At 38.4% G+C, this 27,963-nt stretch overlaps 4 protein-coding genes across 4 annotated transcripts; 1 reads left to right on the top strand and 3 right to left on the bottom strand.

The window, feature by feature from the left end:
- Window positions 1–12: 12 nt before the first annotated feature.
- On the top strand, window positions 13–966 carry LOC105094801 (olfactory receptor 5I1). The gene has a single exon (XM_010986897.2). The coding sequence runs from the start codon at window positions 34–36 to the stop codon at window positions 964–966; it is 933 nt and encodes a 310-aa protein (XP_010985199.1). The 5' UTR covers window positions 13–33.
- A 4,577-nt stretch (window positions 967–5,543) lies between these two features.
- LOC105094800 (olfactory receptor 5W2) lies at window positions 5,544–6,482 on the bottom strand. Its single transcript, XM_010986896.2, has one exon. It carries the CDS (start codon window positions 6,480–6,482, stop codon window positions 5,544–5,546), a length of 939 nt encoding a protein of 312 aa, XP_010985198.2.
- Window positions 6,483–13,577: 7,095 nt separating this feature from the next.
- LOC105094788 (olfactory receptor-like protein OLF2) lies at window positions 13,578–14,513 on the bottom strand. Its single transcript, XM_010986882.3, has one exon. The coding sequence runs from the start codon at window positions 14,511–14,513 to the stop codon at window positions 13,578–13,580; it is 936 nt and encodes a 311-aa protein (XP_010985184.3).
- Window positions 14,514–18,037: 3,524 nt separating this feature from the next.
- Window positions 18,038–18,976, bottom strand: LOC105094799 (olfactory receptor-like protein OLF2). Its single transcript, XM_010986895.3, has one exon. It carries the CDS (start codon window positions 18,974–18,976, stop codon window positions 18,038–18,040), a length of 939 nt encoding a protein of 312 aa, XP_010985197.2.
- Window positions 18,977–27,963: the final 8,987 nt, after the last annotated feature.

The following is a 27,963-nucleotide window of genomic DNA, read 5'->3' as shown; positions in this document are numbered from 1 at the left end:
TGCGACCTCAGAAGCCCAGGAGCTCTGCAGAGAATGGAGCCAGAGAACAGCACTGTGAGGACGGAGTTCCTTCTCCTGGGATTTAGTGACCGTCCAGAGCTTCAGAGCGCTCTTTTTGCCATGTTTTTTTCCGTCTACTCTGCTACCCTGATGGGGAACCTTGGGCTGATTCTTCTCATCACAACCAGTCCCCACTTGCACACCCCTATGTACTTTTTTCTCCGCATATTGTCTTTCATAGATGCATGCTACTCCTCGGTCATTGCCCCCAGGTTACTGGTGGACTTGGTTTCCAACAAGAAGACAATTTCTTACAATGGCTGTGCGGCACAGTTATATTTTTTCTGCTGTTTGGTTGACACGGAATCTTTCCTCTTGGCCGCCATGGCTTATGACCGGTACATAGCGATATGCAACCCGCTGCTCTATACTGTTGTTATGTCCAAGAGGGTTTGCTGCCGGCTTGCATTTGGGGCTTTTTTGGGGGGTACCGTGAGCTCCATTATTCACACCACTAATACCTTTCATCTGTCTTTCTGCTCCAAGGAAATTAACCATTTCTTTTGTGACATCTCCCCGCTCTTCTCTCTGGCCTGCACTGACACTTACGTCCATGACATTGTCCTGGTGGTCTTCGCTAGTCTGGTGGAAGCTCTCTGCCTTCTAACAGTTCTTCTCTCGTATGTGTGCATCATGGCAGCTATTCTTAAAACAGGTTCTGCCGGGGGAAGGAAAAAAGGGTTCTCCACCTGTGCTTCGCATCTGACTGTGGTCATGATCTACCACGGTACCCTGATCTTCATTTACTTGCGCCCCAGTACTGGTCATTCACTGAGTATTGACAAAGTGACCTCTGTGTTTTATACATTGATCATACCTATGCTGAACCCCCTAATTTACAGTCTAAGGAACAAAGATGTAAAAAATGCCTTTAGGAAAATGATTGGCAGAATATTGCTTTCTTAAGGAAGGATGAAACTGGGCCTGACAACCTTCCTACACCGTTTCTTGACCTTTGGTTCTAACTGATGGGAAAGTCAGTTTAATATGGATGTTCCCTGATTCTATAGGCAATGAGGCCCCGACCACAAAACAGGGCCAGAGCCCAACATTAGAACCAAGCCCTCTTACATCACTTATGTCTAATTCTTTATCATTTTGAAGTCAAAATTTTTATCACACTCATTCATTGTTGGTGGAAGTGTAAATTAGTGTTGTTTATGGAAGATAACTAGCTAACGTTCATTATGGGCTATAATTCACCTGGCATTAAATATGCATATATCATTTAACCAGCACATCTACTTCTAGGAATTGAACCTATAAAAGTTCACTACTTTCAAAAGTGTTCTTTGCATCATAGCTTGTAGTAGCAAATATTGAAAACAATCTAAATGCCTATTAGTTGGGGACGGGTTAAATAAAATAAGTTTGAATTTTTAAATATTTATCCCAGGGGTACATCAATTCTTCATATAATATCCCATGTTTCACATTCATACTCTTTTTCTCTCCTCAGCCTAAATATTATCACATGTAGTCTCAACATTGGATAAGCCATTGACGTATATCACCACCCTCATTTTGTGAAAGAAAATAAATGCAGTTCATTGAGAGTTTTTGTTAATTCATTTTATTTCCATGTAAATATGCATGCATTGTAGCCTTTTGTCTGTATAGCACAGGGAACTATATTCAATATCTAGTAGTAACTTCTAATGAAAGAGAATCTGAAAAGGAATATATGTGTATGTGCCTGTATGAATGAAACATGCTGTCAGAAATGGACACAACATTGTAAATCGACTATACTTTAAGGAAAAAAAATCCTTTTTCAAAGATTAACTCCTATATGATTTTTCATCTGAAACCTCCTTCAATATAATTGACTCATATTTTAAACCTCGCTAGAATCTTAAGTGTGCTTCTAAGATTTCTACCACCTTCTATCTAATCATATAGTTGTTATGTCCCTCTACTAAACTTACTCATTAATAATTAAGATTTACTTGAATCTTTGCCTCTCTATCACAGTATCTTCCCCAGTGTATATACTGAGAAAATTTTTATAAAATGAACATAAGTTTACTACTGATGATTTTTTCATTTACATCATATGCCTGTAATAGGTGAAACTTTCTCTTGCAGTGTATTTGATTAGCTCTTCACAGGGGCACATTACACACATGTGCCTATTTTAAGATTTTATCAAGTATGGTGGCTTCTTAAAAACAACTTGCCAATATTGACTATGTTCAAGTCTGGCTCATAACATATTTTCTCAAAAATATATTCAGTCTTAGATAAACAACAAATTTATCTTGTATAGCACAGGGAACTATAGTCAATATCTTGTAGTAACCTATAATGAAAAAGAATATGAAAATAAATATATGTATGTATATGTGTGACCAAAACATTATGCTATACACCAGAAATTGACACAACATTGTAAACTGACTAGACTTCAATAATAAATATTGTAAAGTGTATATATCATATATATATATATATTTAGTCTGAAATCCCTTGATTAGTAAGCAGCTAAAATTTCTGAGGAAGGAGGCCCTCTGAGAGATGAGAACTGGGCTTGGTGGATGGTGAGAGGATAGTTTGGTCGGCTGCTGGGGCGTGGCCAGCAGAGAACGTATGGGGGGAACGTCTGAAGTGAGTGATAAACTCTAAGATGAGCTGAGTGGTGGAGAGAGGATAGGCTAGAGAGGAAGCCTTCTGAGACTAAAGAACATGCGCCGGGTTATAAATCCAGACCTCAGTTCCATTCACTGCAGTGGACACTGACTTTACGAGGAGGGTTTTGTCCAGGCAGATCAGGGGTGAGGTAGGGCATGGCCAGGGCAGGCTTTCAGTGAGGAAGAAAGGAATGGAAGCCTGAGGGTGGTGCGAACCCTGTGTCCTAGATGCGGAGCAGGAAATGTCAGAGGTGCATGGCTTCATCACAATAGACAGTGTTTCCTTTGCAGCTGTGTGTGCCATTTAGAAGAACAGAAAAGGAGGTGCTGTGGGATTAATTATCTAAACTCCCTTCTTGGCCATGCAGGGTCTGGGAATTAGATCATTGGCACGGTTGCAGGCATGTGGTCTGGACTGGGAAAGATGTGGCCAGCATGGGTCATTGCAAAGAAGTCTCCGCTCAGCTCTAACCAGGAATGACACAGCAGGGGCAGGGAAAACAAGCCCTGAGGTTGCTGGGCGGAGAGCTCCAAGCATGACCGGAGGCTGGGATGTGAGCTGGAATCTGCAAGACTGGGTGAGCAGGCTGTAAAGTGCATAAAGATGGATCCTGGAGACTCCATCTCATGACGTGGTGCCGTGAACGATACCGTCTTTTCTTCCAGCACCAAGGGATGAGTCCTTGATGGGGAGTTAGTTGGCCAAGGTCACAGATCTAACAAGTAAATGGTAGTTTACAGATTTGTACTCAGGTCTGTCTCATTTCAAAGTCTAGTTATTATCTTAAACTCTCTTCCATCTTTTTTATTTCTTAAAATGAAGATAAAACAAAAACCCTGGGTTTCCTGACTATGTGTAAAGACAATTAAATCAAAATCTTGAAATAAAACCATAAAGAAAAAGAAAGGGGAAATATATTTTTTCATTACACATATATGGCCAGTGAAGCTAATTTTACATAATATGAATGGGTTTAATTTGCATAGATATGAATATTTTAATATGTTTTTAATAAAGTACAGTGGGTTGGGAAGAGGCATGGACACTGATTGAGGGTTCCTGATATGTGATATATTCTATAAACCAAAAAAAAATGAAGATTATAAAACAAAACTGAAGAGATATATTTAAGAAGTAATGGAATATTTTTATGTAAAATTCAGTTTAATCACTAATGCAACACACATAACCTGCTGAAAATTGCATATATTTAATATGTTGTTTCTTTCCTATGATGTTTTGACTACAGCACATTTTATACAATGAAGGGACTATTTAAAATTAAGGAAGAGGATCTACATGAGAAACCCTTAATAAGCCATTAATCTCTCCTCCTGGAACCGAGAAGAGTACCTCCCCCTTCCCTCCATGGCAACAACCTAAGAGAAAATAAATCCTTTTGAGAAACTGAAATTGTGTTATGTTTTTCACAACTGGGGATTCATAACTAATTGAAAACAGGGAAAAACAACATATGCAATTAATTAAGCTTTTGGAAAAGATTACAGGATTAACTAATTCAACTATTCAGCACAACAGCAATGACTATTATTAAAATTTTATTTAGAATACAATTCTAATTTAGTTCACAGATACATGGAGACCCAATATATGACACACTAATATAAGTGCTACTTTCTTCTCTTTTTTTCCCCAAAGGAGATATATTTTTGTTAATTGTTCTTTTTTTTTCCCAAAGGAGATATATTTTTGTTAGTAAGTCCCTCTTTACAATTTAAGCTATGTCAGTGGGGGCATTTCAGTTTATTTATTTTTAAATTGTAATGAATATAATGCCATGAACCCATCGGGGAGTTGAGTCCTCTCCAGTGGCCTTTGCAGAAGGTCCAGGACCCTAACACCCAACTGCCATTCATGCAGTTTCTGTACAGATGTCAATCACACGAATCTGTTCTCCACAGTGAGGACCAGAAGGGGAGTCCACAGGCTGACCTGCACTGCGAGGTGGGATGTAAACCTGGAGCTGCAGATCACAGGGCGGTTGCTGATATAACTGAGGCAGAATGAAGAGGACTGCTCTGAGAAGAGCTTTACATCAGATAATCCTTGCTCCAGATACTCACTTCTGCCGAGGGCAAAAGAAAGCACGCAGATGAATTTCACTTAAAGAGAACAAGCTAGAATGAAATTAAAGAATGGAGGGGTTTTCGTTTGTTTGTTTTGGAGTTGTTTTTTTTTTTTCTTTTTGGTGGGTTTACAAAGGCTCCATTTTGTATGACTTTTTCAGGCTACACTCATTAATTAGTTCAATAAATATTTTTGAATTGCCTTCTAAGGCTAAGCCTTGTAAATTGCAAAGAATAATAATGAACAAGACAGAAAGGGCTGTGATGTTATGGAATATTTAGTCTTGGGGGGATTTCTTATTTGTCTTATTTATTTAGTTACAACTCATGTACTTCTAAGTGTTATGATGGAACATTTATGGGGTGCTATAGGTACATAAAAAGGATACAAACAAACCTAATTTAACCCACTGACCTCCCTTCTGGCTGAACAAGTTTATTAAACCTGGAGATTTAAGGAGAGTAAGTTGAAGTGGCAGGTGGAGGGGTTGCTCTGCCCAGGACATCTCACAGGACTAACCAGGAACAGGGAAAAAAGAAACAGAAAGACACTCTCTGCAAAACAGCACAGTGAACATGTTACTACGCTTCATTAGCTTGGAGAGAGCAGTAAGATCAGTAACAACCCTTTCACCACTCGCTTTACACACAAGGGTAAGTAATGGGGCACATCCAGAAGGTTGTACTGGTGAGACTGCATCTGTATCAAAGCACGTGAACTTCAGATCTCAGGATCTTTAAGCACTTTTGGGTGAAAACATTGTATCACCCAGAACATAATTTAGAGCTGATTGCTTTTTTCAGGGCACCTTTCACATCCTTGTTCCTTAGGCTGTAGATCAGCGGGTTTAGCATGGGGATGACAACCGTGTAGAAAACAGAGGCCGCTTTGTCCGTGTCCATGGAGTAACTGGAGCTGGGTCGGAAGTACATGAACAGGAGGGTGCCGTGAAACACGGCCACCGCCGTCAAGTGGGAGGCACACGTAGAGAAGGCTTTGCGCCTCCCCTGTGCCGAGTTCATTCTAAGGATGGTGGTTATGATGTAGCTGTAGGAAAGGAGGACGGTGATGATGCTGCAGCCCACAACACAGCTACTAGAAATGAACAACATTATCTCATTTGTGGATGTGTCTGAGGAGGAGAGGGCTAGCAAGGGCGGGATATCACAGAAAAAGTGATTGATGATATTAGACTGGCAGAAGGACAATTGAAATGTTAAACAGGTGTGGATTGCCGAATCCACCAAGCCTTCCACGTAGACAATGGATATTAGCTGGGTGCAGAATCTCCTGGACATGGTGACTGTGTACAGTAGTGGGTTGCAAATGGCTACATAGCGGTCATAAGCCATGACAGCCAACATGAGACATTCCACATCTGCAAGGGTTCCAAAGAAAAACATCTGGATGGCACACAAATTGTATGGAATCCTCTTTTGCTCCGATAGGAAATCAGTCAGCATCCTGGGAGAGACATTGGAGGAGTAGCAGATGTCACAGAAGGACAGGTTGCTCAGGAAATAATACATGGGCGTGTGGAGTCTGGGGTCCACCTTGATCAGCAGGATCATCCCTAGGTTGGCCATCACAGTGATGCCGTAAACCAGCAGGAAGAGCACGAAGAGCCCCAGCTGCGCGTCTCTCCTGCCAGAAAGTCCCAGGAACGTGAAGTCAGCAGACACAGAGCAGTTCTCTGCAGCCATGACTCAGATCTGGGAACCCCTAGTTGGGGTAGAGGAAATGGAGGCGGTGGAGTGGAGGGTTAACATCATCTTACTATCTTCAGAGTGAAACTGCTAGTCCTTTCTACATTTCTGTAATTAGAAAAGAGATAAGTCTATTATCTTGTTAAACAAGATTATACTGTACAGCACAGGGAAATATATACAAGATCTTATGGTAGCTCACAGAGAAAAAATGTGACTATATATATATATATATGTTCATGTATAACTTAAAAATTGTGCTCTACACTGGAATTTGATACAACATTGTAAAATGACTATAACTCAATAAAAAATGTTAAAAATAAAAAGAAAAGAGATAAATAATGCTAGGACTGCCTGAGGTTAGCTGGCTCTTTGGGAAATACATCCAATTTAAAATAAATTGATAAAATGATCATAATGTCACATGCATTTGTCTAACACCATACTTTTTTTTCTAACACAATTTCATCTAAATAATATCCCGCTGTTTCCATACCAGTCTACAATGTATTTAAGATAATTCTTCCTATTTTTATGTAATATTAAGATATTGATGTCCTCAGAGTCAAGGAAATAAGTTCTTACTATTAGTTGGTCCAGATAAACCAAGCCTTCTGACAAGATTGATGCTAGTTGTGTTTTGTTTTGTTTTTCTCAGAAATGTTATTATATCTTGTATATAGAAAAACATAAGTGCATAAGAGACATAGTATTGAATATATTCCTTTGTTATCTCCTCATCATCTAAAACTGTGCAGACAGAGCTCTGGCAGGTTGCTGGATGTAACATTCCCCTCTTCCCTGTGAGCCCCTCTGAACCAACAGAGCCTCAGTCAGCATAGGATAGAGATATATGTCATCCAGGACCCACTGGGGTGCGGAGGGCGGCAGTTGTTGGATAGTAAGGTGGAAGGGTCTCCACAGTGCCTACACTTTGGAGTGCACAGGCAGGCATGTGCCAGAGCCCATCATGCTGGCTTTGGTGTTTGCTGTTTTCAGGGAGATTATGAAGACCGTTTGGGACCTAACTGTGGGGATGCTGGTAAGAAAGAGGAAAAAAAGGGAGTGTGAGTCACTCTGCCTTAATCTGCTGAATCCACGTGATCAGGTGTATAAAGCACAATGTAAAAGCAATCTTAAGCCCACAGCCCCCCAAACTCAGAAAGCTTTGTGTTTGACTTTGCTTTTGTTCCAATCCCTAGTAATGTAATAGGTTTACTGTTTTCATTAAACCCAATTTCGCCTTGGTATCTCTGAAATCTGCCTCCTTTTAATTTAAAAGAACGGGTGGTTCTTGGGAGGTCATTTGGATTCTGGGACCCACTCTTATATTTTAATCCAAAGCAAGCGTATCATATATTGTATCGTACGTGACCTCCTCTGCTCTGTGGGAAGAGAAGGTAGCTGAGGGACTGGAAATGAAAATCTGAATAACAGTCCAGTGACCAACGTGCAGCTCTCCACACCCTTGGCTTAACCTCTTTTAAATATCTGTCCCTGTAAACACATAATTGAAAAAAATTCCTGTAAAAATGAAAACATTTTACGAACTATATAGAAATACAGGTAAAAGATTTCAAACAGTAAAAATGCCAACCACCTCTACAATCCACACGTGCATTTCACTATATTCCTTGTTACCTATATAGGTGTGTATTTAAATAAACAGATTAACGAATATAATTAAAATAAAGGTTTGTATAATGTTTCACAACCTCTTTAGTTTTACAACATGCTTTCAGCTGAAAAAAAGGATAAAAGAACTAATGGCATCTAAATTACAAATCAGAGAAACAGCCAGAGATACCAGTTCCCAGTCCAGACCGTGTCTGTTACACGTGGTTCCATCTGCAGGAGGATCTGGCCTCGTCTCCGGACTGACCTGGGTTTTATAACCCTCTCTGCATCTGGTCCCCCGGAGTTGAAAACTTTGTCTCTCAGGAATAAGTGACAAAAATAATAATGTGGTTTATCATCTGATACTCATGCACGTAAGGTGATTGAGAATGAAAATAGTCCTTTACTTTTTTTTTCTTGTATTTTGTTTCTCTCTGTTTTTTTGCCCAATAGTCTACGTATTTAGCAATAGTAAAGTGTCTCCAGTAAACCAGCATTCCTTACGTCCCTTCACCAAACTACATATAGGCACTTTGTTTTTAATTCTATAATTTACAACAACAACAAAAAGCCACACCCACTCACTTTAACACACGGACAGAGTCCCACATATACAAACTCTTTCCTATTAAGCATATTCACAAAGAAAAGATTTTTGTAAATAGAGCAAAAAAAAAAAAAAAAGTCCTGAATCACAATGCCTATGAGTAACCATATTCTGTTATCTATATTTTTGCATTTTTAATTTTTAAACAAAATGATGTCAGAATAAATATGCTTTGTGCATATAAATAAGTATTAAGCATACCCGCCAAAGGCCATTGGTTTATATGCAATACTTCGTATCATAAAATGCTGATGTGAGTAAAATTATACTTACATAATTTATCATATCTTTAAAATAAATTCCATAAATGACCTTTAAAAGAAAAGAGATTTACCTAAACAAATGCAATTTTGGCCTTTTCACCGTATGATGTTTCATACAATACGATGTTTATCAAATTATGACCACATGCTATCATGTGTTATATATATGTATATAATCATAGATGTCCTGAATTGTCTCTAATGATCTTGTTTTTGAGATAGAAATTGAGACCCACAGATGATAAGTAAAATTCCAGGGTCTCCTAGACATTAAGCTTTACTGACTTTATTGAAACAAATTTGTCTTAAAAGATAACTCCCTTAAATGTTCTTATAGGATGTTGGACTATGTTTATGTTAAAGTAACAACTGAAGACACACAAAATCAGGAACCTGTAGATGCCTAGACTTCTGAGAGGACTGAGAGGCCACCCAAGTCCCATTTCTAAGCCAGTGTGGGGTCCCAACGCGACGGATGGCAGAGGGGAGCCAAGAGGAAGGGAGTCTCATCGGGAGGTGATCTGTTTCATTTATGTCACCTGGACACTTGCACACAGTTAGCCTTGGTGTGAAGAATGACGTATGGAGGGGGAGGCTGCATTGCCCAGTTTCAGAAATCATATAGAAAATAAGGAAATTGGGGCTCTTTGTCATCGTGCAACCTGGCAGTATAGGAAATAATATCTGCCCTGTCCATTTATTGAGCAATATTTTAGCACGTGTGTGAATCACGGCTGTAAACTTGTAAGTGCAGGTGCCACGTGTTCCTTAAATGCCTGCAGTTGATAAACGTTTTCCCCAAAAATGTGCAATAATCACATATCAGCCATACATCTTGAGTCTTAATGCACCTAGTTGTCACAGAAATGCCAAACTTGTGCAAACAAACAAGAAAAGTAAGATGTACAAGACATGCTGGGTTTAGGCACTCCAGTACTCCGGGTGGTCTCCTGTTTCTTCTGAAACCTGGCCTAGAGTAAACAGGGACTTAGATTTTTGAAGCTATTTTTGTTGACTTTTTGTTGTGTGCTGTTATGCAGTTGCCTCTTGCTTTCTATAAAGCTAGAATAATCTTCAGGCAAAACTCAATGAAATCAATATATTTATGATTTTGGGAGAAGTGACTTTAGTGACAACTGTTACTGCCTTTTCATAATGTGTTGCTGTTCTTTGAGTCATGGTCCCAGTACTGAACTATCAAATGCATTCCTGAGGGAGATGTTGGGGCAATTTTCAAGCCACTAAGAAGTTGCTAGTAATTATCCATCAGGTACACATAAGAAAATTACATATTTGTTGTAATTAAGAGTTTTACTTCCATTCTCTACTTCCACGGCATATTTGAAGGAGGCAGTGATACCCTTGGTCCCCATCCTCTGATTCCTTTCCTGACTCACTTTTCCTTCAGATGTGTCCCCGTCTCCAGGGATGCCGAACTTCCTCAAGCTACACTATTTGGTTCGGATCCAAACGTAACTTCATAAGCATGGATGCCCCTCGGGGCCATTTAGTCTAACTCCCACCCCCATCAAATCCAGAAAATGAGGAGCAGTATATTACTGAACATTGGATAGTAAATTGCTTCCCAAAACGTTTGCGTGTTAATGAGAATGGCTTTAACTATGAAAGGGAGACGTAAGGTGGGTTTTAAGATGTTAGAGAAAAACAAGTGAAAAAAAATCTCTATGTGTATGGACTTCCTGGTAGCACTGGTTCATGTAAATATGATACCACCGAGGCAGCTGTACTTAGGAATGCCTTCTTCTAGAAAATGGCTGTGTGGCCCTGAGGCATGAGCTGTTGTCATACACGTTCAGTGCACGTTAATGCTGCCAAGGAAAACTAGGTTTACCGTGTCTTCCTGTTGCAGGAAACAAGAAAAGGAGCACCTGTGAGTTGCTAAAAACATCTCTGTTCTCTAAGCTAGGCATTTTTCCCTAACATAAGGAATAATAACTTAATTAAATATTCCATGAAAGTTGTATGATTTTTTGGACTTTAATATATTTCAAACTCTTTTTTCTGCCATACTGAGCTATTAAGAAATATTAACAAGACTATGGGTAAACTGATGAAAGATGATGCAGATGGAAAATCTTAGCATATTTTTAAAAGAGGTATTCCCCATAATTTTTCCCAACCCTGTATTTACCCCTAATTGTCACTTGTTTCCCATAAATGCCAACATCAGTAGCAAGAAGTGTCTTGGGTTTTACATCCATTCTGACACGATTTCACACAGGGTGTTTAAAATCACTAAAGAGGTGAAATTCTAATGGGTAATAAGGATGTCACTGAGTCTTGCACGGTCCTTCATTTATACGTCCATGTCCGTGTTTACATGCTTTGTCATCAGAAAAAACCTGACAAAGCCAGATGAAGCAGAGCACATCAAGAAAGTATGCAGATGGATAATTTTCACTTTATGAGTAATAAACATAAATATCTTTATAGATGCATTACCTTACTATCTACAACCCTTGTGTGTACTTTCTATTAACTATTAAGTATATACACACACACACACACACATATGTATATATATGTACATACAGGCACGTGTCATAAGTTCATTTAATTATGGTTTCAGTGACATCTGTTGTGTATTCAAAAATGTTATTTGGTATGTTGATTTTTATTATTTACTTATTTTTTCCCATTTGCATCCCAGACATGACGTAGGTACTGGGATGACAGAAATATGAACACTCAGTCCTTGAGCAAAGAATGTGCCAAGTCTCACACTGAAGCAATGGTTTAATCAACTGAGTGAGAGATAAAATAATGCTGTGAGGAGAGTATTATGTGTAATTCACAATAAGGGACATTTAATCAGGACTGAGAAGGAGAAAGAAGGGAAGGAGAGCAGAATGGAAGTGACAGTGAGAGTTTTAGACCAAGACGTACTTCATCAGGTGCCTCCAGTTTGCTCTTTTCTCCTCATCTTGGACTTCGTGTCCTCTATGATGGGATTGCCCTCCGATCTCTAGTTTACACCCTCTTTATCTAGAACCCCTTCTTCTCCTCACCATCCATTGCATCTCTATTCATCATTTAGATCTGAAGCTGAATTCCAAAGAATCTTTTCTTCTCTGCACTCTAAATGGAGACCTTTTGCGTCCATTGAGAGTATCCTGCTTTTTTGTTTTGGTGATTTAGTTTATTATAATTATTAGTAAGATTAGTTAACTAATGTTTCTTATTTCCACTATATTATAGAGTTCACTAATAAATGTACAGACAGCTCAGACAGCTCAATATCAGAACAAAACAAACAAAAAAACAAACAACAAACAGCTCAGTCAAAAAATGGGCAGAAAGTCTAAAAAGACATTTCTCCAGAGAAGACACACAGATGGCTAATAGGCACATGAAGGATGCTCCACATCATTAACTATTGGAGAAATGCAAGTCAAAACCACAATGAGGCACCACCTCGCACCAGTCAGAATGGCCATCATTCAAAAGCCTACAAATAATACTAAATTCTGGAGAGGGTGTGGTGAGAAGGGAGCCCTCCTACACTGCTGGTGGCTGGAGCGTGAACTGGTGCAGCCACTATGGAGAATAGTATAGAGTGTCCTTAAGAAACTGAAAAGAGACTTACCATATGAGCCAGCAATCCCACCCCTGGACATATAGCTGGAGAAAATTCTGACTTGAAAAGACACATGCATCTCAATGTTCTTAGCAGCACTATTTACAATAGCCAACACATAGAAGCAGCCTAAATGTCCATCGACAGATGACTGGATAAAGAGGATGTGGCATATATGGGAATATTACTCAGCCATAAAAAGCAATGAAATAAAGGCATTTGTAGCAACATGGATGGATCTAGAGATTATCATTCCAAGTGAAATAAGTCAGACAGAGAAAGACAAATATCACATGATATCACTTATGTGTGGAATCTAAAACTGATGTTTTAGACAATGGCCAAATCATAATGCCTAGATTTCTTTCAGCCCCTCTGTGGGTGGGTGGATTTCCTGCCGGGAATCTCTGTGAAAGGCCCAGCTGGTGGTTGTTCAGCCAGAATTCTCACTCTGTCTTCACTGTCCTATTGACTCAGTCAGTGCTGGGGAAGGAAGACTGAGTTTTGGTGTTTTTTTTTGTTTTTTTTTTAATGTTTTGTGCACAGCCTAAGACAGTTTTGTAAGTTTTTTTGGTCTGGCCTACTCTGATGTTTCCAGTCTGCCACAGGCTATACCGCTAGAATAATTAATATTTGTCACTTCTGTTGGATAACAAGGTTAATTAGTATAAAAACAGATGGACTCCCCATGAAATACAGAGCACATAGAAGTGCAACAAGACCTTAGAAAGTACTCAATTACTTTCAGAAAAATTAATGAATGCACATATGAAAATTGAAGAAAAACAATTTTGGGAAACCAAGACTCCAAAACATTTCCATAAATAATGAGTATCAACTATAAATTAAGACATAAAATGAAGCACATGGCCTCTCGGGAATGACACATTTTGACATGGCTGGAACAGGGCCTAGTTACTAGATCACACCACGGTAGTGGAAGCAGTTTTGATTTCCGTGAATTACAGTGTAAGACTGGGGGAAAAACATATACATATAAATTTTCAATGGAACCACTTTTTATTTTTAAGTTTCTTCAAAGCCTCTTTCACATCCTTGTTCTGTAGGCTGTAAATCAGAGGGTTTAACATGGGAATCACAAGGGTGTAAAAGAGTGAGGTCATTTTGTCTTGATCCAAAGAGTAGGAAGAGCTCGGCTGGAAATACATGAAGAGCAGAGTCCCCTGGAAAATGGCCACAGCAGTTAGGTGGGAGGTGCAGGTGCAGAAAGCTTTGCGCCTCCCCTCAGCTGAGCGCATCCTCAGCACTGCTAGGATGATATAACAATAAGACACAGAAAGACCTGAGAGGGTGATCAGTTCAATGCAACCGAAAATGATAAATATCACCAACTCATTAACCTGTGTGTCTGAGCAAGAGAGCAAAAGCAGAGGTGGGACATCGCAGAAGAAGTGGTTAATCTCATTGGACCCACAGAAACATAAGCGGAACATTAATATTGTATTTATAGAAGCATCCATAATCCCCACCAGGTACGGCCCCGCCACGAGCAGGGAGCACACTCTGCTGGACATGCTGACTGTGTAGAGCAGGGGGTTGCTGATGGCCTTGTACCGGTCATAGGCCATCACTGCCAGCAGGAGACACCCAGAATCTGCAAAGGTACAGGAGACCAAGAACTGCAGAGCACAGCCAAGGAAGGGGATGGATTTGTTCTTGGCAAATAGGTCCACCAGCATCTTGGGTCCAATTGCTGTGGAATAGCAGAGGTCACTGAAGGAGAGGTGGCTGAGGAAAAAGTACATTGGCACGTGAAGCTGGGAGTCCATTCTTATTAAAATGATCATCCCAAGATTTGCAACAAGAACAATGAGATAAACAAGTAGAAAGGTGGTAAATAGAGTCACTTTGATCACAGGGCGATTGCTAATTCCTAAGAGAAGGAATTCATTCAAGGGAGAGCAATTTCCCCCATCCATTCTTCTTTATTTTCCTTCTAAAAATGCTCCAGAAATGATCAAGAAAATGATAGATCCAAGTTTTTTCTCTTTTTGACACAAAATATAATCTGTAAGTCAGATATAATTTATTTCAGTACATTAAATACTTTATTCTCAGAAAATTGCCCGTACAAATTTCATTGCTATTTACTGGAAAGAGTTAGTGTCTGGGATAGGATTTTGAGAATGCTTGCCTCTAAATTTGAATGTCATCCATGATGTGTGTGGATTGTGTGAAACGTCACTGCTTTATCTCAGCCATGAATCATAACTGAAAGCTCATTACAGGTCAAATATAATATAAAAGTAATACCTAAATTAAAGACAAAGCTGGAATATTCAGCCTCATATTTTAAAAATATATATCCCCAATTAAACATAAAAATTCATATCCTTACTCAATTCTTAAGAATCATAATTTATTTATTACTGTATATTAAAAACACAATGAACTTATCTCTGGTTTAAAAATAATGAACAATATGGTATTACTGTTTTTGGTCTACGTTTTAATGTTTTACTGAGACATTAGCTATATTTTAGTGAAATTTTCTCTACTACTATTTTACTGCATGGCCAAATGATCATTACTTACATTCAAGAGTGCTCTGGTGCCAAAGGACATGTCTCTTGACCAGATAAAAAGAAATGCTAAAAACAAGTGGAAACAACAGAATTTAACCAATGCATTTACAGCCCTTTAGGATTTTAACCTGACTTGTTCATTAAAAACACAGAGAGGGGAACTGGAGTAATGAACACATCTTTGATATAAGCTTCTGCGTGTGTGCGCATGTGTGTGTGGATGTGCACCATGACTCTCTGTCAATATATAAGAATTGGAATATGAACGATGGTCTGATTTTGTATTAGACCTCAGTAAATATGATACATGGTTCATATGGGTTTGAATTTACACAAATTTTTATTTGTATTGTGATACATCAATTTTTACTGGTTAAAAAATTAGAAAAAAAAGTCTTATATTTGCATATACCCTTTCACAGAGATTTTAAAAATCCTATTTTTTCCTTAAATTTGATTAAGATATAAGTAAGCAAAACTGTTCATTTGCTAGTCAGAATGAATCTGACTTACCCTGCTTTGATGAGAAATGTAATTTTTGCCACTAGGTTGCAGATGACTAACCAAAGGAAGTCAATAAAATCTTCACTTGCAATTTTCTAAATATTTGATTCCTTATTTTTCACTCTTTACATTTGACAGCTCAGAAACCTACCTGTGATGATCAGGGGTTTCTGTTCTTGGCTCCCGTAGATGGGTTTAGACAGATCACATTTTATGTTTATGTAGTGACATTTGGGACTTAAATTTCTAAAGCCTCTGATCTCACACTTCTGTGTTACGCAAACGTGATTAATTAGATTTCTAGTTTGGTATTTTCCCCTGGGACTGTTGTAACAACTCCGGCAAAGGCTGAACTTTCAATTCTTCACACTTGCACCAAATTGATTAACATCAGGAAGGGAAAATGCTGTGTAAAGCACGATTCATTGTTACCCATAGTCTACACCCTCTTCCTCCACTCAAATCAGACATCGAACGAAACTCAGATGGCCCCTCCACTTAATAATTTCACCTGTTATTATTTCTACCATAAATTTTTTGAAATTAATGCATTTATTAAATAAAAATTATTGTATTTAATTATTGTTTATCCTTAATGATTTTTATCCTGTTCTTTTGTTTCTGAAACAAATCTCCTTCCCTTTCTCACTTAGAAATATAACAATTTTTCAATTGCTATGCTAAATGCTCTTTTTTTTTCCATTAAGCATGTGTGATTTTCTTTCTCCAGCCACATAATCTACTTTTACTCAACTATGGCTTGCTCTGAATTATTTCCTGAATGAAGCCAAGGACCCTCACTTGTTAGGCTGCATCCCAGGGACTCTCCTGGGACCTGGAATGTGGACATTCTTCTGTGTCCCATTTTCCTGTGTCACCAGTTTATTCTCTTGAGGACTCCAGATACTTTTCTGTTTATTCAGAAACATCACCTGAGAGTTAACAGAAAGACAGGATTTCTTCTCATGCTAAAAATTGCATGTTTTAATGTGTTGTTTCATTTTCATAATGTTTTGAAGTACATAATATTCAGCACATTTTATGTCTAAAGGCATATATATAATTAAGAAGCAACACTGAAATCCATGTATAACTCATTTTGCTGTCCTCCTGGAACCAGAAAAAACTGCCTCCATGTTCCTTTCTTGCACAACATAAAATAAAAAGTGTAGTTTTGACAACCTGATCTAGTGCTATGTTTGTCAGAAATGGACTAATCACTAATTTATTACAGTGAGAACAGCATAAGCAATTAACGTGAGTTAATTACGTAAAGTGAAAGTTACTTGATATCCAGCTACTAGGAAATGACCACTATTAAAATTGTTTAGAATACAGTTCCCATTTATTTGACAGATACACAGAGAGTGAATACAATTATTCACAAACAGAATATGAATGTAAATATGACTTCTTTTTCCCTTTGAATATATATTTTTGTTAATAACTATTCCTATACAACTCAAAGTGTATCAGTTGTGCATTTCATTTTTTTTTTTAATTTTAATAAGTACAGTGCTTTTAACACACCAAAGAAGATGGAATCTTCATTTCTAGTGGCTTTTAGAGAAGGTCTAGGTACATAACCTCCAACTGTCATTCGTGCAGCTTCTGGGCTGGTGTCAGCAGCACCGTATCTGTTCTCTGGAGTGAGGGCGAAAAGGAACTTCCACAGGCTGATGCGAAGACTGTGAGGTGCAATCTAAATGCTGAGCTGCTGATCCTGGGGTTGCCTGCTGATGTAACTTGGGCAGAATGATGAGAAACAGAGGATCCAAGAAGCTCCCTACATCCAACGATCCCTGCCGCTGGTATTTATTCAGCCTAAGCCAAAAGACAGAATCATAGAGGGATTTTCTCTAGGATGGATGTTCTGGGATAAAATAGGATAAAGGGAATTATTTTATTTCAAAAATAGACAATGTTTCCTTTTGCATCAGTTCGCAAGGGGCTTGTAGATTTATTCACTAAGTATCTCTGAATGGCATACTGACGTCAAGCATTTTAAACAACAAATGAGAAATACTAGTGAACAAGATAAGCAGGGGCCTCGCACTTATGGAACCTGGAGTTCGGGGCATGATGTTTTGCTTTTAATTTATTCTGATTTATTTATTTCTTACTTGTGCAGTTCTGAGTGTTGTGATGGAACAAGCACAGGGTGAGCGGACACGTGCACAGGCCTTCTGTGCCAAACAGCAAAACGAAGCTATAGCTACTCCTCCTTAGTTTTGAGAAAAGATTAAGATTAAAAAAGAAAATCACTGACCCCCCTACTCAGTTTGGGCACACAAAAATAAGTAATGGAAAGTATCTAGAAAGTCTATTGGTGAGACTATAAGAATCTGTGTCAAAACACCTGCCATTTCACTCTCAGAATCTCAAAATAAATACTTTAAGGTGAAAACATTGTATCACCCAGAACATAATTCAGAGCTGATTGCTTTTTTCAGGGCACCTTTCACATCCTTGTTCCTTAGGCTGTAGATCAGCGGGTTTAGCATGGGGATGACAACCGTGTAGAAAACAGAGGCCGCTTTGTCCGTGTCCATGGAGTAACTGGAGCTGGGTCGGAAGTACATGAACAGGAGGGTGCCGTGAAACACGGCCACCGCCGTCAAGTGGGAGGCACACGTAGAGAAGGCTTTGCGCCTCCCCTGTGCCGAGCTCATTCTAAGGATGGTGGTGATGATGTAGCCGTAGGAAAGGAGGACGGTGATGATGCTGCAGCCCACAACACAGCCAATAAAAGTGAACATCACGATCTCATTTGTGGATGTGTCTGAGGAGGAGAGGGCTAGCAAGGGCGGGATATCACAGAAAAAGTGATTGATGATATTAGACTGGCAGAAAGACAATTGAAATGTGAAACAGGTGTGGATTGCCGAATCCACCAAGCCTACAATGTAGGCGACAGCCACAAGTTGGGTACAGATTCTCCTGGACATGGTGACTGTGTACAGTAGTGGGTTGCAAATGGCTACATAGCGGTCATAAGCCATGACAGCCAACATGAGACATTCCACATCTGCAAGGGTTCCAAAGAAAAACATCTGGATGGCACACAAATTGTATGGAATCCTCTTTTGCTCCGATAGGAAATCAGTCAGCATCCTGGGAGAGACAGTGGAGGAGTAGCAGATGTCACAGAAGGACAGGTTGCTCAGGAAATAATACATGGGCGTGTGGAGTCTGGGGTCCACCTTGATCAGCAGGATCATCCCTAGGTTGGCCATCACAGTGATGCCGTAAACCAGCAGGAAGAGCACGAAGAGCCCCAGCTGCACATCTCTCCTGCCAGAAAGTCCCAGGAACGTGAAGTCAGCAGACACAGAGCAGTTCTCCGCAGCCATGACTCAGATCTGGGAACCCCTGGTTGGGGTAGAGGAAACGGAGGTGGTGGGAGTGGAGGGTTAACATCATCTTACTATCTTCACAGCTAAACTGCTGGTTCTTTCTCTATCTCAATAACTAGGAAAAGAGAGAATGCTAGGGCTGCATGAGGTACACTGGCTCCCTGAAACTATATCCAGTTTAGTGTAAAACAATCAATGGTAATGATAATAATGTCACTTACATTTGTCTAGCACTGTACCATCTGTGGCATACTTCTATCTAAATTAAGTCATGCTATTTACACACCAACCTCATTGCATTTATGATAATTTTTGCTACTTCTATCTCATATCAATAAATTAATGTCCTCAGCATTGAGACAACAGTTCTTAAATTAATTGGTCCAGATAACCCATGTCTTCTGACAAGACTTTTGCTTTGCCAATTTCCTGGATATAACACGCCCCCACTTCCCCATTAACCCCCTCAGGTCCAGTATCAGTCAACAAAGGATAGAGATATTCTGTGATTCAGGGCCCACTGGGGCAGGGAGAGAGCTAAAGAAGGTGGAAGCATGAGCAATATTCTGGAGAGCACGGGCAGAAATACGCCAGGGCTGACCACGTTCCCCCTGACACTGGCTGTCACTCAGGAGAATTTCTGAAGAATGAACGGGACCTAATGTAAGGGTTACTGGATGCACAAGTGACGCAGAGGCAGGAAAGGCAGTGTGGTTTGTGCTTGAGTCCTTCTGCCACGGTGGACCGGCACCCACAGGATCTATTCACCCGCAGATCAGATGTGTAAGACGCTTGGTAAGAGTACTCAGAGAGAGTCACATCTGAACCCCACCCCATCCCCATTCCCCAGAAATTGAACGTTGTTTTATTGTTTCTTTTGATCACGATTTCTCGTGAATGTTGCTGAAATCTGCCTCCTCCTAGCTTAAATAAGTTGGTGTTTCTTGAATTCTTTGCCCCACTGTTATACTCTCCCCAACCAATGATGTTATTAATGTCATTCATGTCCTCCTCTGTTCTTTGAGAATATTCAAGTGAAGCTGAAGACAGATGAAGAGCTGAAAATGAGTATCCAAATAATGGTCTAGAGTTCAAAGTGCGGGTCTCCAAACCCTTGGCTTAAATTCATTTAAATATCTGTCCATCCGAGGGGGAGGGAGTGGGAAGGGATAAACTGGGAGTTTGAGATTTGCAGATACTGACTGGTGTATATAAAATAGATAAACAAGTTTACACTGTACAGCACAGGGAACTATATTCAATATCTTATAGTAGCTCACAGTGAAAAGTAATATGAAAATGAATATGTGTATATTCATGTAAGACTGAAGAACTGTGCTGTACGAAACTGACACATTGTAAACTGACTATAACTCCATAAAAAAAAATGCCATGCCCCCCCTAAAAATCTATGTAGATACATTATTTTAAAAAAAAGTTTTCCTTTAAAAATGAAAACTTAAAAAATGTATAAAAGTACAGGTAAGACATTTAAAAGAAAATAAAATGTCTGACCACCACATAGTCGCTCTTGTTTGTAGCCCCTGCTATCTGTGTATATATGTATTTTAATTAAATAGCTTGAAAAATGTAATTGAAATAAAAGTTTGTATAATATTTCATATCCTACTTTGGCTTTGTAACATGCTTTCAGTTAAAAAAAAAAGAATGAGAGGTAAAGGAAACTAAAATTTGAGTCTGAAAAACAAGAAAGAGATGATAGTAACTGAACCAGAACCCGTGACTTGTTTGCTGCGAGCAGCTCTATCTGCAGGAAGATCCAGCATCTTCTCCTGACTGAGCTGGACCGTATATAACCACCTCTGCATCTGCTCCCTGGTGTCGAGCACTTGGTCTCTGGGGAATAAGTGACAAATATAATAGTATGTCTATCATCTGTTATCTCTTACAGGCAGGGTGACTGAGAAAAAAAAAAAACCAGAACTCAGAAAATATTACTTTTGTCCTCTCTACCTTCCTGCCCAATTATATTTATTTAACAATAGTAAAATGAGTCCGGTCAATGAGTGGTCCTTATTTTCAGCTCAGAAATCTCTATACAGACATTTTGTTTTAATTCCATAATTTAAAAAACAAAGCCACGGTCACTCACACTCACACTTCCGTGGACACACATGCACAAACTCTAGCCCATTAAACACATTTACAGGTAAAACATTTTTTTGTAAACACAGCAAGAAAATAATCATAAACATACAGCTCTTAGGGATAACTAGTTTTATTTTCTATATTATGACATTTTAACATTTTAAACAAAATTGACATCAAAACAAACATATTTTATACATATAGATATTATGAACATAGCCGATGTAGTCTTTCTACTGATGTACATGCATTTATTCATTCTGTCCTTTGCTAATGAGCATCTGATTAATATACAATTTTTATATCATAAAACTCCTGATATGAGTAAAATTATACATACACAATTTATCTGGTCTTTCTTTAAAATAACTCTAAGCAATGGCTTTTAAATGCAAAGAGATTTGATTTTAAATAGAGGCAATTTGGGCCTTTTTACCAACTCATATTTAATTATCACCTCATACATCATGTATTTTATGTTATCACATATGTCCTGAGTTGTTTCTGACAACCTCACTCTATGATAGAGAAACTGAAACCCAGAGATGATAACTAAACTTCTGTAGTCCTGTAGACATTGTTTCTCTGACGCATCAAAATTACTCAAAACGGATTCCTGAATACAGTGCAGTAAACAAATCTGTCTTACAATACAACTCTCCTAAAAAGCCTCATAGACTGTTGCGGTATGTTTATGTTAAAGTGACTTTGAAAACTCATAAAATTAATAACCCATAGACTCTGAGATTTCTTAGAGAACTGAGAGACCATTCAAGTCCCACTTCTAAACCAAGGTGGGATCCCAGCTTTGACTGGCTGATGGCAGAGGGGAGCAAATAGGAAAGATGTTCACGTTGGGAGGTGATCTGCTCTATTCATATCACCTGGACACTGGAACATAGTAAATGTCAGTGTGAAGTGAAGATGCTGTGGGGGGCTGGCTTCACTGGAAAGTCTCAGGAATCAGATAGAAACTGAACAAGCTGGAATCCCTTGATGTTAGGGGGATAATCACTGTATTGACCATTTATTGAAAATGTTTTATTATATATAAATCATTGCACTACACGTACAAGCATAGGTTGCTGTGTGTTCTTTAAATGAACACAGTGGATAAATGTTCCCCGAAATGTACAATAACCATGTACATTAGCTGCGCATCTTTAATCTTACTGCAGTTAATTTAACTGCCACAGACCTGTAAATTTAAAATTTGTGTAAAAAAAAAAACACAAGAAACAGTGTGCAGGGCATGCAGTTTATGTATTGTAATATGTCAGGTAGTTTCATTTTTTTCCCCCAAAGATTAGCTTTGAGTAGACAGAAACGCAGGTTTGCAGCTGCTTCTGTATACTAATTTGTATTGTTTGCTGTTATGGACTTTCTTTCTGCTTTCTATAAAGTCAGAATACTCTTCAGGCAAAATTTGATGAAATTAGTATATTTTTAATTTTTGGAAAAATGATTCTAGTACCAGTTTTAACGTCTTTTTCTAACGCATTGTTATTTTTTGAGTGATGTGCCCAATAGTAAAATACCTAATGTCCTCCTGTGGGAGAAATTGTTGCGGCAACTCTGAAATTACCTAAGAAATTGCTGGTCATTTTCCATCAGGAAATCATAACCCCATGATAGACTTGTGATGCCCAGAACTGTACTGTCATTCCCTTCTTCTCTGGTGCATATTTGAAGGAGACAGAGTCATCCTTGGTGACCGCCTTCTGGTGCCTTCCCACACTCATGTTTCCCTCAGGTGCTTCCGCATCCCGAGGGGCGCTAAGTCCCCCAGGCTGTCCTTGTTAGCAGGGCGCAGGCTGCAATCTCATGAACCACGTAGTTCATCTCCCACTCGCCATTCAATCTGGAATGTGGGTAGTAATGTATCGCTGAAAAATCAGATTATAAATTACTTCCCCAAAGCTGGTATGTTAACAGAGAATAGCTCAGGGGAAGACATTAGGTAGCAGTTAAGACACTAGAAATAAATCTGTGTCTATGTGTTTTGTTCTGGTCTCATTGGTGCTCCTAAACCTAACACTAAGCAGGCAAAGGTTTGCTTTTGCTCACCTTCTTCCAGAAAATGGTTGTCTGGCCCAGAGGCATGGACCATTATCCTATAAATTCAGTGCGTAATAATGGAACCCAGAAAAGCTAGGTTTACTAGGTCCCTGTTGCCTAAAACAAGACAACATTGCTTGGCTTGCTAAACATCTCTGTTCTATAAGTAAAACAGTGCTTTTCAGTAACATAAAGCATACTCATTGCTATTTGAAACTCATAAATCTATGAAAATTATATGCTTTACTAATTTTACAAGAATATATTGAAAAACACTGCGTACCAGGATCTGCTAAAGAGTGAAAAAGAATGAAATGCTGCCATTGTCTACAATCTGACTGAGTTTTACAGTTTTATTTACCTGCATACAGAAAAAAGTTGTACACGCATTTCTATGATAAGTCTACTAAAGTCTGGGTGTCAAATTGGGGCCCAGTTAAAGGTGTTGAGTAAAATGGCTATAACTCAATAAAAAAAAAATGTTTTTAAAAAAAGGTGTTGGGTTTAAGAGTATTTGGTCTTCTACAGCTCATTTCCTCATTTATAGCATTATTATAATAACATATATATTATATTATTGTTATTATAATTATTCTTATCACATATTATTACATATTATAACATACATTATTATCATGATTATTATTACATATAATACCATTATTATTGCCATTTCAAGTCAAATCAGCCTTGAGATACTAAGCAATTCTTTTGTGTGGTGATGAAAGAGGTCTGTTTTCGGTGTTTTTAAAAGTTTTATGTGTTTAATACCTCCGATTGTGGGGGTAGGTTTGCACAGGAGTAGATCACAGATACGTAGAGACAGGTTTTCTTTTACAGAGAAGGGGCTGAAGTCTAGCAGGGAAGAGTGAGTTGTTAAATGCTACAGTGACTCAGAGTGGCACTGGGTGTCTGGTTCATAAGCAAATTTCTGGAGAGGAATTTCAGAAGTTGCCATTGTATTTGGTTACTAGATTGTGGTATTTAACTAACTAAGTAAGCAGGCATAAAATGATTCATTTACACATCCCCAATACTTGATTCTTCACTTTTCCATAAAAGTGAGGTTTACCTCCTTTCCCATATGCTTTAAATTTAGCCATTTAGAAACCTACCTGAAATGAGCGAGGCTTTCTGTCCTTTTTTCTCCGGTCCGTATACAGTAGGCAGATCGCATTTTATTTCTGTCTAGTGACTGTTGGGACTTAAATCTCTAGAGCCTCCATCCTTGCGTTTTTGTGTTATGAGAACATGAGGAATTAGGTTTCTGTTTCTGTATTTTCTCTTGTGACTGCTGCAGTGACTTGAGCAAAGGCTGACCTTTTAATTCTTTATTCTTTTCACCAAATCGATGTCAGAAATTTACCAGAGTTTAATGTCATGCTTCATGGCTACTGTAAATCTCTCCTCCAGTGAAGCTAGATTCTGTGCTAATGACTTTCTTCTCCTTTTCATTTGTCATCCAACTTCCTCCATTTCTGAAACTTCAGTTCTCATTCCGAGATTTGATCATCTTACATACTGATTTGACCATTAGTCATTGTCTGAGTCTTTCCCCTGAGTACATGTCAATCACCCTTATTTCAATGATTTTTTTGATTATGTAGGTACAGAAGACATTCCCTTCTTTCCTTCTAGTTCTCTCACTAGCCTAATAATTACATTGACATAAGACAAAGTAACAGGAGAAAAATGAGTTTAATTTTCTACATATAGGGGTCTCATAAAAAGAATGACATGCAAAGTGCCCAAAGCAGGCAGCTTTTATTCCTTTTAGACAAGAAAACATTAAAGTTGTGATGAATTGATGGGACAAAGGGGATTACGCTGGTTACTACCAGTAAAGTAGTAACAAGGTTTGGTTATGCAGCCTTCTTGGCCCTTAATTCCCTGTTTCTGGTGCTATGAATGCTTTCTACCTTTCTGGCACAAGGAGGGGAAACTTCACACAGGACATTGATTTCCTGCCTTCAGAGACACAGAGGAGGGTCAGGGGGTCCCTTTTCCACCAGCTGTTTCTTAAGGATTGTGAATTAAAAATAATTATTAAGCCAAAGTGGCATATTTTGGAGGGGCGTATTCTGTTCTCCTTCAACTGTAAAACATCCATCACACACAGCACACTCTTTATTGAACAATGTACTTCATTCATTCACAGGCATACCTCATTTTATCGTGCTTTGCAGATAATTGTGGTTTTTTACAAATTGCAGGCTTGTGGCAGCCCTATGTCAGGCAAGTCTGTTAGCACTGCGTGTCCAGCAGAATTTGCTCACTTCATGGCAATGTGTCACATTTTCCTAATTGTCACAATTTCCAAACTGTTTCATCATTAATATATTTGTAATGGTGATCTGTGATTGGTGATTTTTGATGTTATTACTACCACTCATTGAAAGCTCAAATGCTTTTTTTTTTGTCAATAAAGTATTTTTTAATTATAGTATTACCTTTTTTTTTTAGAGCTAGTGTTATTGCATACTGAATAGACTGCAGTATGGTGTAAATGTAACTTTCATATGTACTTGGAAACCAGAAATTGCCTGCTTCTCTTTGTTGGAATATTCACTTTATCATGGTGGCCTGGAACTCAACCTGCGGTATCTCCAAGGTATGACTGTCCGTGTCTTGGTACATTTCAGCCATCCTTAGCATAAGATTTCCATGAGTAACAACTCAGTAAATGAGTGTTATTAAGTATTTTAACATTATTACTTGATAATGTTGTTTGGATAGGGGATGTCCCCTATCTCTGGTGATAACACTGGTAGAAGTTCCAAAAAAAATTGAAATAAATAGCCTTTGAAGGCGCTTTACTAATATAGTTGATAAGTACAAGGATGGTCTATAAAAAATGTGTTGGGATACGGTTTAAAAAAAAGAAAAGCCAAGGTTCCTTTGTTTCGGAAAAAACTTCTGTGTGACGATCTCATAGAAACGGAGTATAGCATGGTGGTTGCCAGGGGCTGGGGGTGGAGGAATTGAGGAGCTATTGGTTAAAGTGTACAAACTTGCAGTTGTAAGATGAATTTAGCTCTGGAGATCTAACACACAGCGTTGTGATTAGTTACAATACTGTTATTATATACCTTAAAGTTGCTAACAGACTAGATCTTAAATGTTCTCATCACAAGAAATGGACAATAATTATGTGACTGATGTGGGTGTTAACTAAAGATATGGTGGTAATTAAATTCCAATGTATAAATGTATCAAGTAAACACTGTACCGCCCAAATCCAGGGAGGACAAGGAAATAAGTAAAATGTTGCCCCTGAAGTTGTGCAACATGGCAGCCTTAGGGGATACACTATTTTTTTGGCCACATTCTGAGTGATACTTTAAAATACATGAATCATTTCAGGATGCTGAGAAGCACAACTTTCTATGTATCTGTTAATTTCTACTCCTGAATGAAACACACAATAATGTGTTCCTACTATGGGTTCTGCCTTACTGCAGTTAATTAATTTCTTTACTAGAAAAAGAGGTAAAGTGAAATTTTGAATGTGCACAAAGTAATTGATGAAGGGATGAGTATTAAGCTAGAGTGTGTTTACAAATACTCCAGGGAATTTGTTTCTTCTGAAACCTCACTGGGAGCTATACAGGGACCTAGATTTTTTTCGAGATCTTATAAAGGTAGAACACACTGTTGGCCAAAATCATTAAAATAAAGTCTTCTTGATATGTGGTAAAGGGTACCTTCGTGATATATTAATTGTTGCCTAATTGCAGTTAATTAGAGTGATGACTAATTAGAGTAATTATTTGAGTGACAATTTCTTTACAAATATATTTAATTGACTGTTATAAGTGACATTGTTGAGACCTAACTCAAACTAAGTAATTATAATACTTTGACACGTATTGAACTGAAGGTGCTGATATGTTTGTGTCACCCAAGGGCTTTCCTGCCGTTAACTGCTTCTCTGGCTGCATGTTTGAAGGATGGGGTTTCCTTGGTAGTTTTATTCTGACTCCTTTTCAAACTCATTTTTGCATCAGGTGCTTCTCTGTCTCCAGGGATGACAAATCTCTTTGGGTTTCACTCTGCTGAGACAGCACCTAAATTTAGCTTCCTAAACATGACTGCCCCTGCAGACCATTTAGGGTGACTTTCCTCCATTATGGGGGAATGAGCTGCAGTAGCTGTATTATTATTTTTTTTAAAAAATGGATAATTAACTTCTTAAAGGGTTTTAGTTTGACTTGAAGTTGGCTTTCTTACATCACAGGAGAGAATCACATAGTTGGAATTTAATACATCAGAGACAAGCAAGGGAGAAAAAAATCTGTGTCTGTATGATTTCCCCTGTGCCACTGTGCCTCTACATGGAACACTTTATACGTAACTGTCTACTTCTGAACACCGACCTTTGGAAAATAATTGTGTGGCCCTGAGTTCTGGGCCTGATAATTGGTACCAAGGCAAACAAGTTCATTAAGACTTCGTGTTGCTGGAAAAAATATTGAGTGCTCATGAGTCAAATAAGATATTTTTGCATTTACAATAACAAAAGAGATCATTATTCACTAACTAAATATGAAAGTCACACTGTTCATTTTCTAAAAATATACACTTTTATGTATAAAGAATATCTAAAGATAATAGTTTATATTAACAAAATTCTGAAGTCACTTGTAATCTAATGGTGAATATTTGCTTTTGGAAAATGTTTCTGATGTGTAATGTACTTGCAGAGAATCCTTAAATTAACACACATACATCTTCAAAAAAATTAGCCTTGTAGTCAGGACCCAGACCAAAAAATATAAAATTTCCAGAATCAACAAAGCCTTCTATATGTCCCTCCC

The sequence above is a fragment of the Camelus dromedarius genome, chromosome 12 (genome assembly GCF_036321535.1).
Source record: "Camelus dromedarius isolate mCamDro1 chromosome 12, mCamDro1.pat, whole genome shotgun sequence".
NCBI classification, from domain to species: Eukaryota; Metazoa; Chordata; class Mammalia; order Artiodactyla; family Camelidae; genus Camelus; species Camelus dromedarius.
Note: the sequence above shows the minus strand (reverse complement) of the source record. Positions and strands in the feature narration are given on the sequence as shown.

Coding starts and splice junctions, on each gene's coding strand:
- LOC105094801 (XM_010986897.2), top strand. CDS start 34: ATGGAGCCAGAGAACAGCACTGTGAGGACGGAGTTCCTTCTCCTGGGA.
- LOC105094800 (XM_010986896.2), bottom strand. CDS start 6,482: ATGGCTGCAGAGAACTGCTCTGTGTCTGCTGACTTCACGTTCCTGGGA.
- LOC105094788 (XM_010986882.3), bottom strand. CDS start 14,513: ATGGATGGGGGAAATTGCTCTCCCTTGAATGAATTCCTTCTCTTAGGA.
- LOC105094799 (XM_010986895.3), bottom strand. CDS start 18,976: ATGGCTGCGGAGAACTGCTCTGTGTCTGCTGACTTCACGTTCCTGGGA.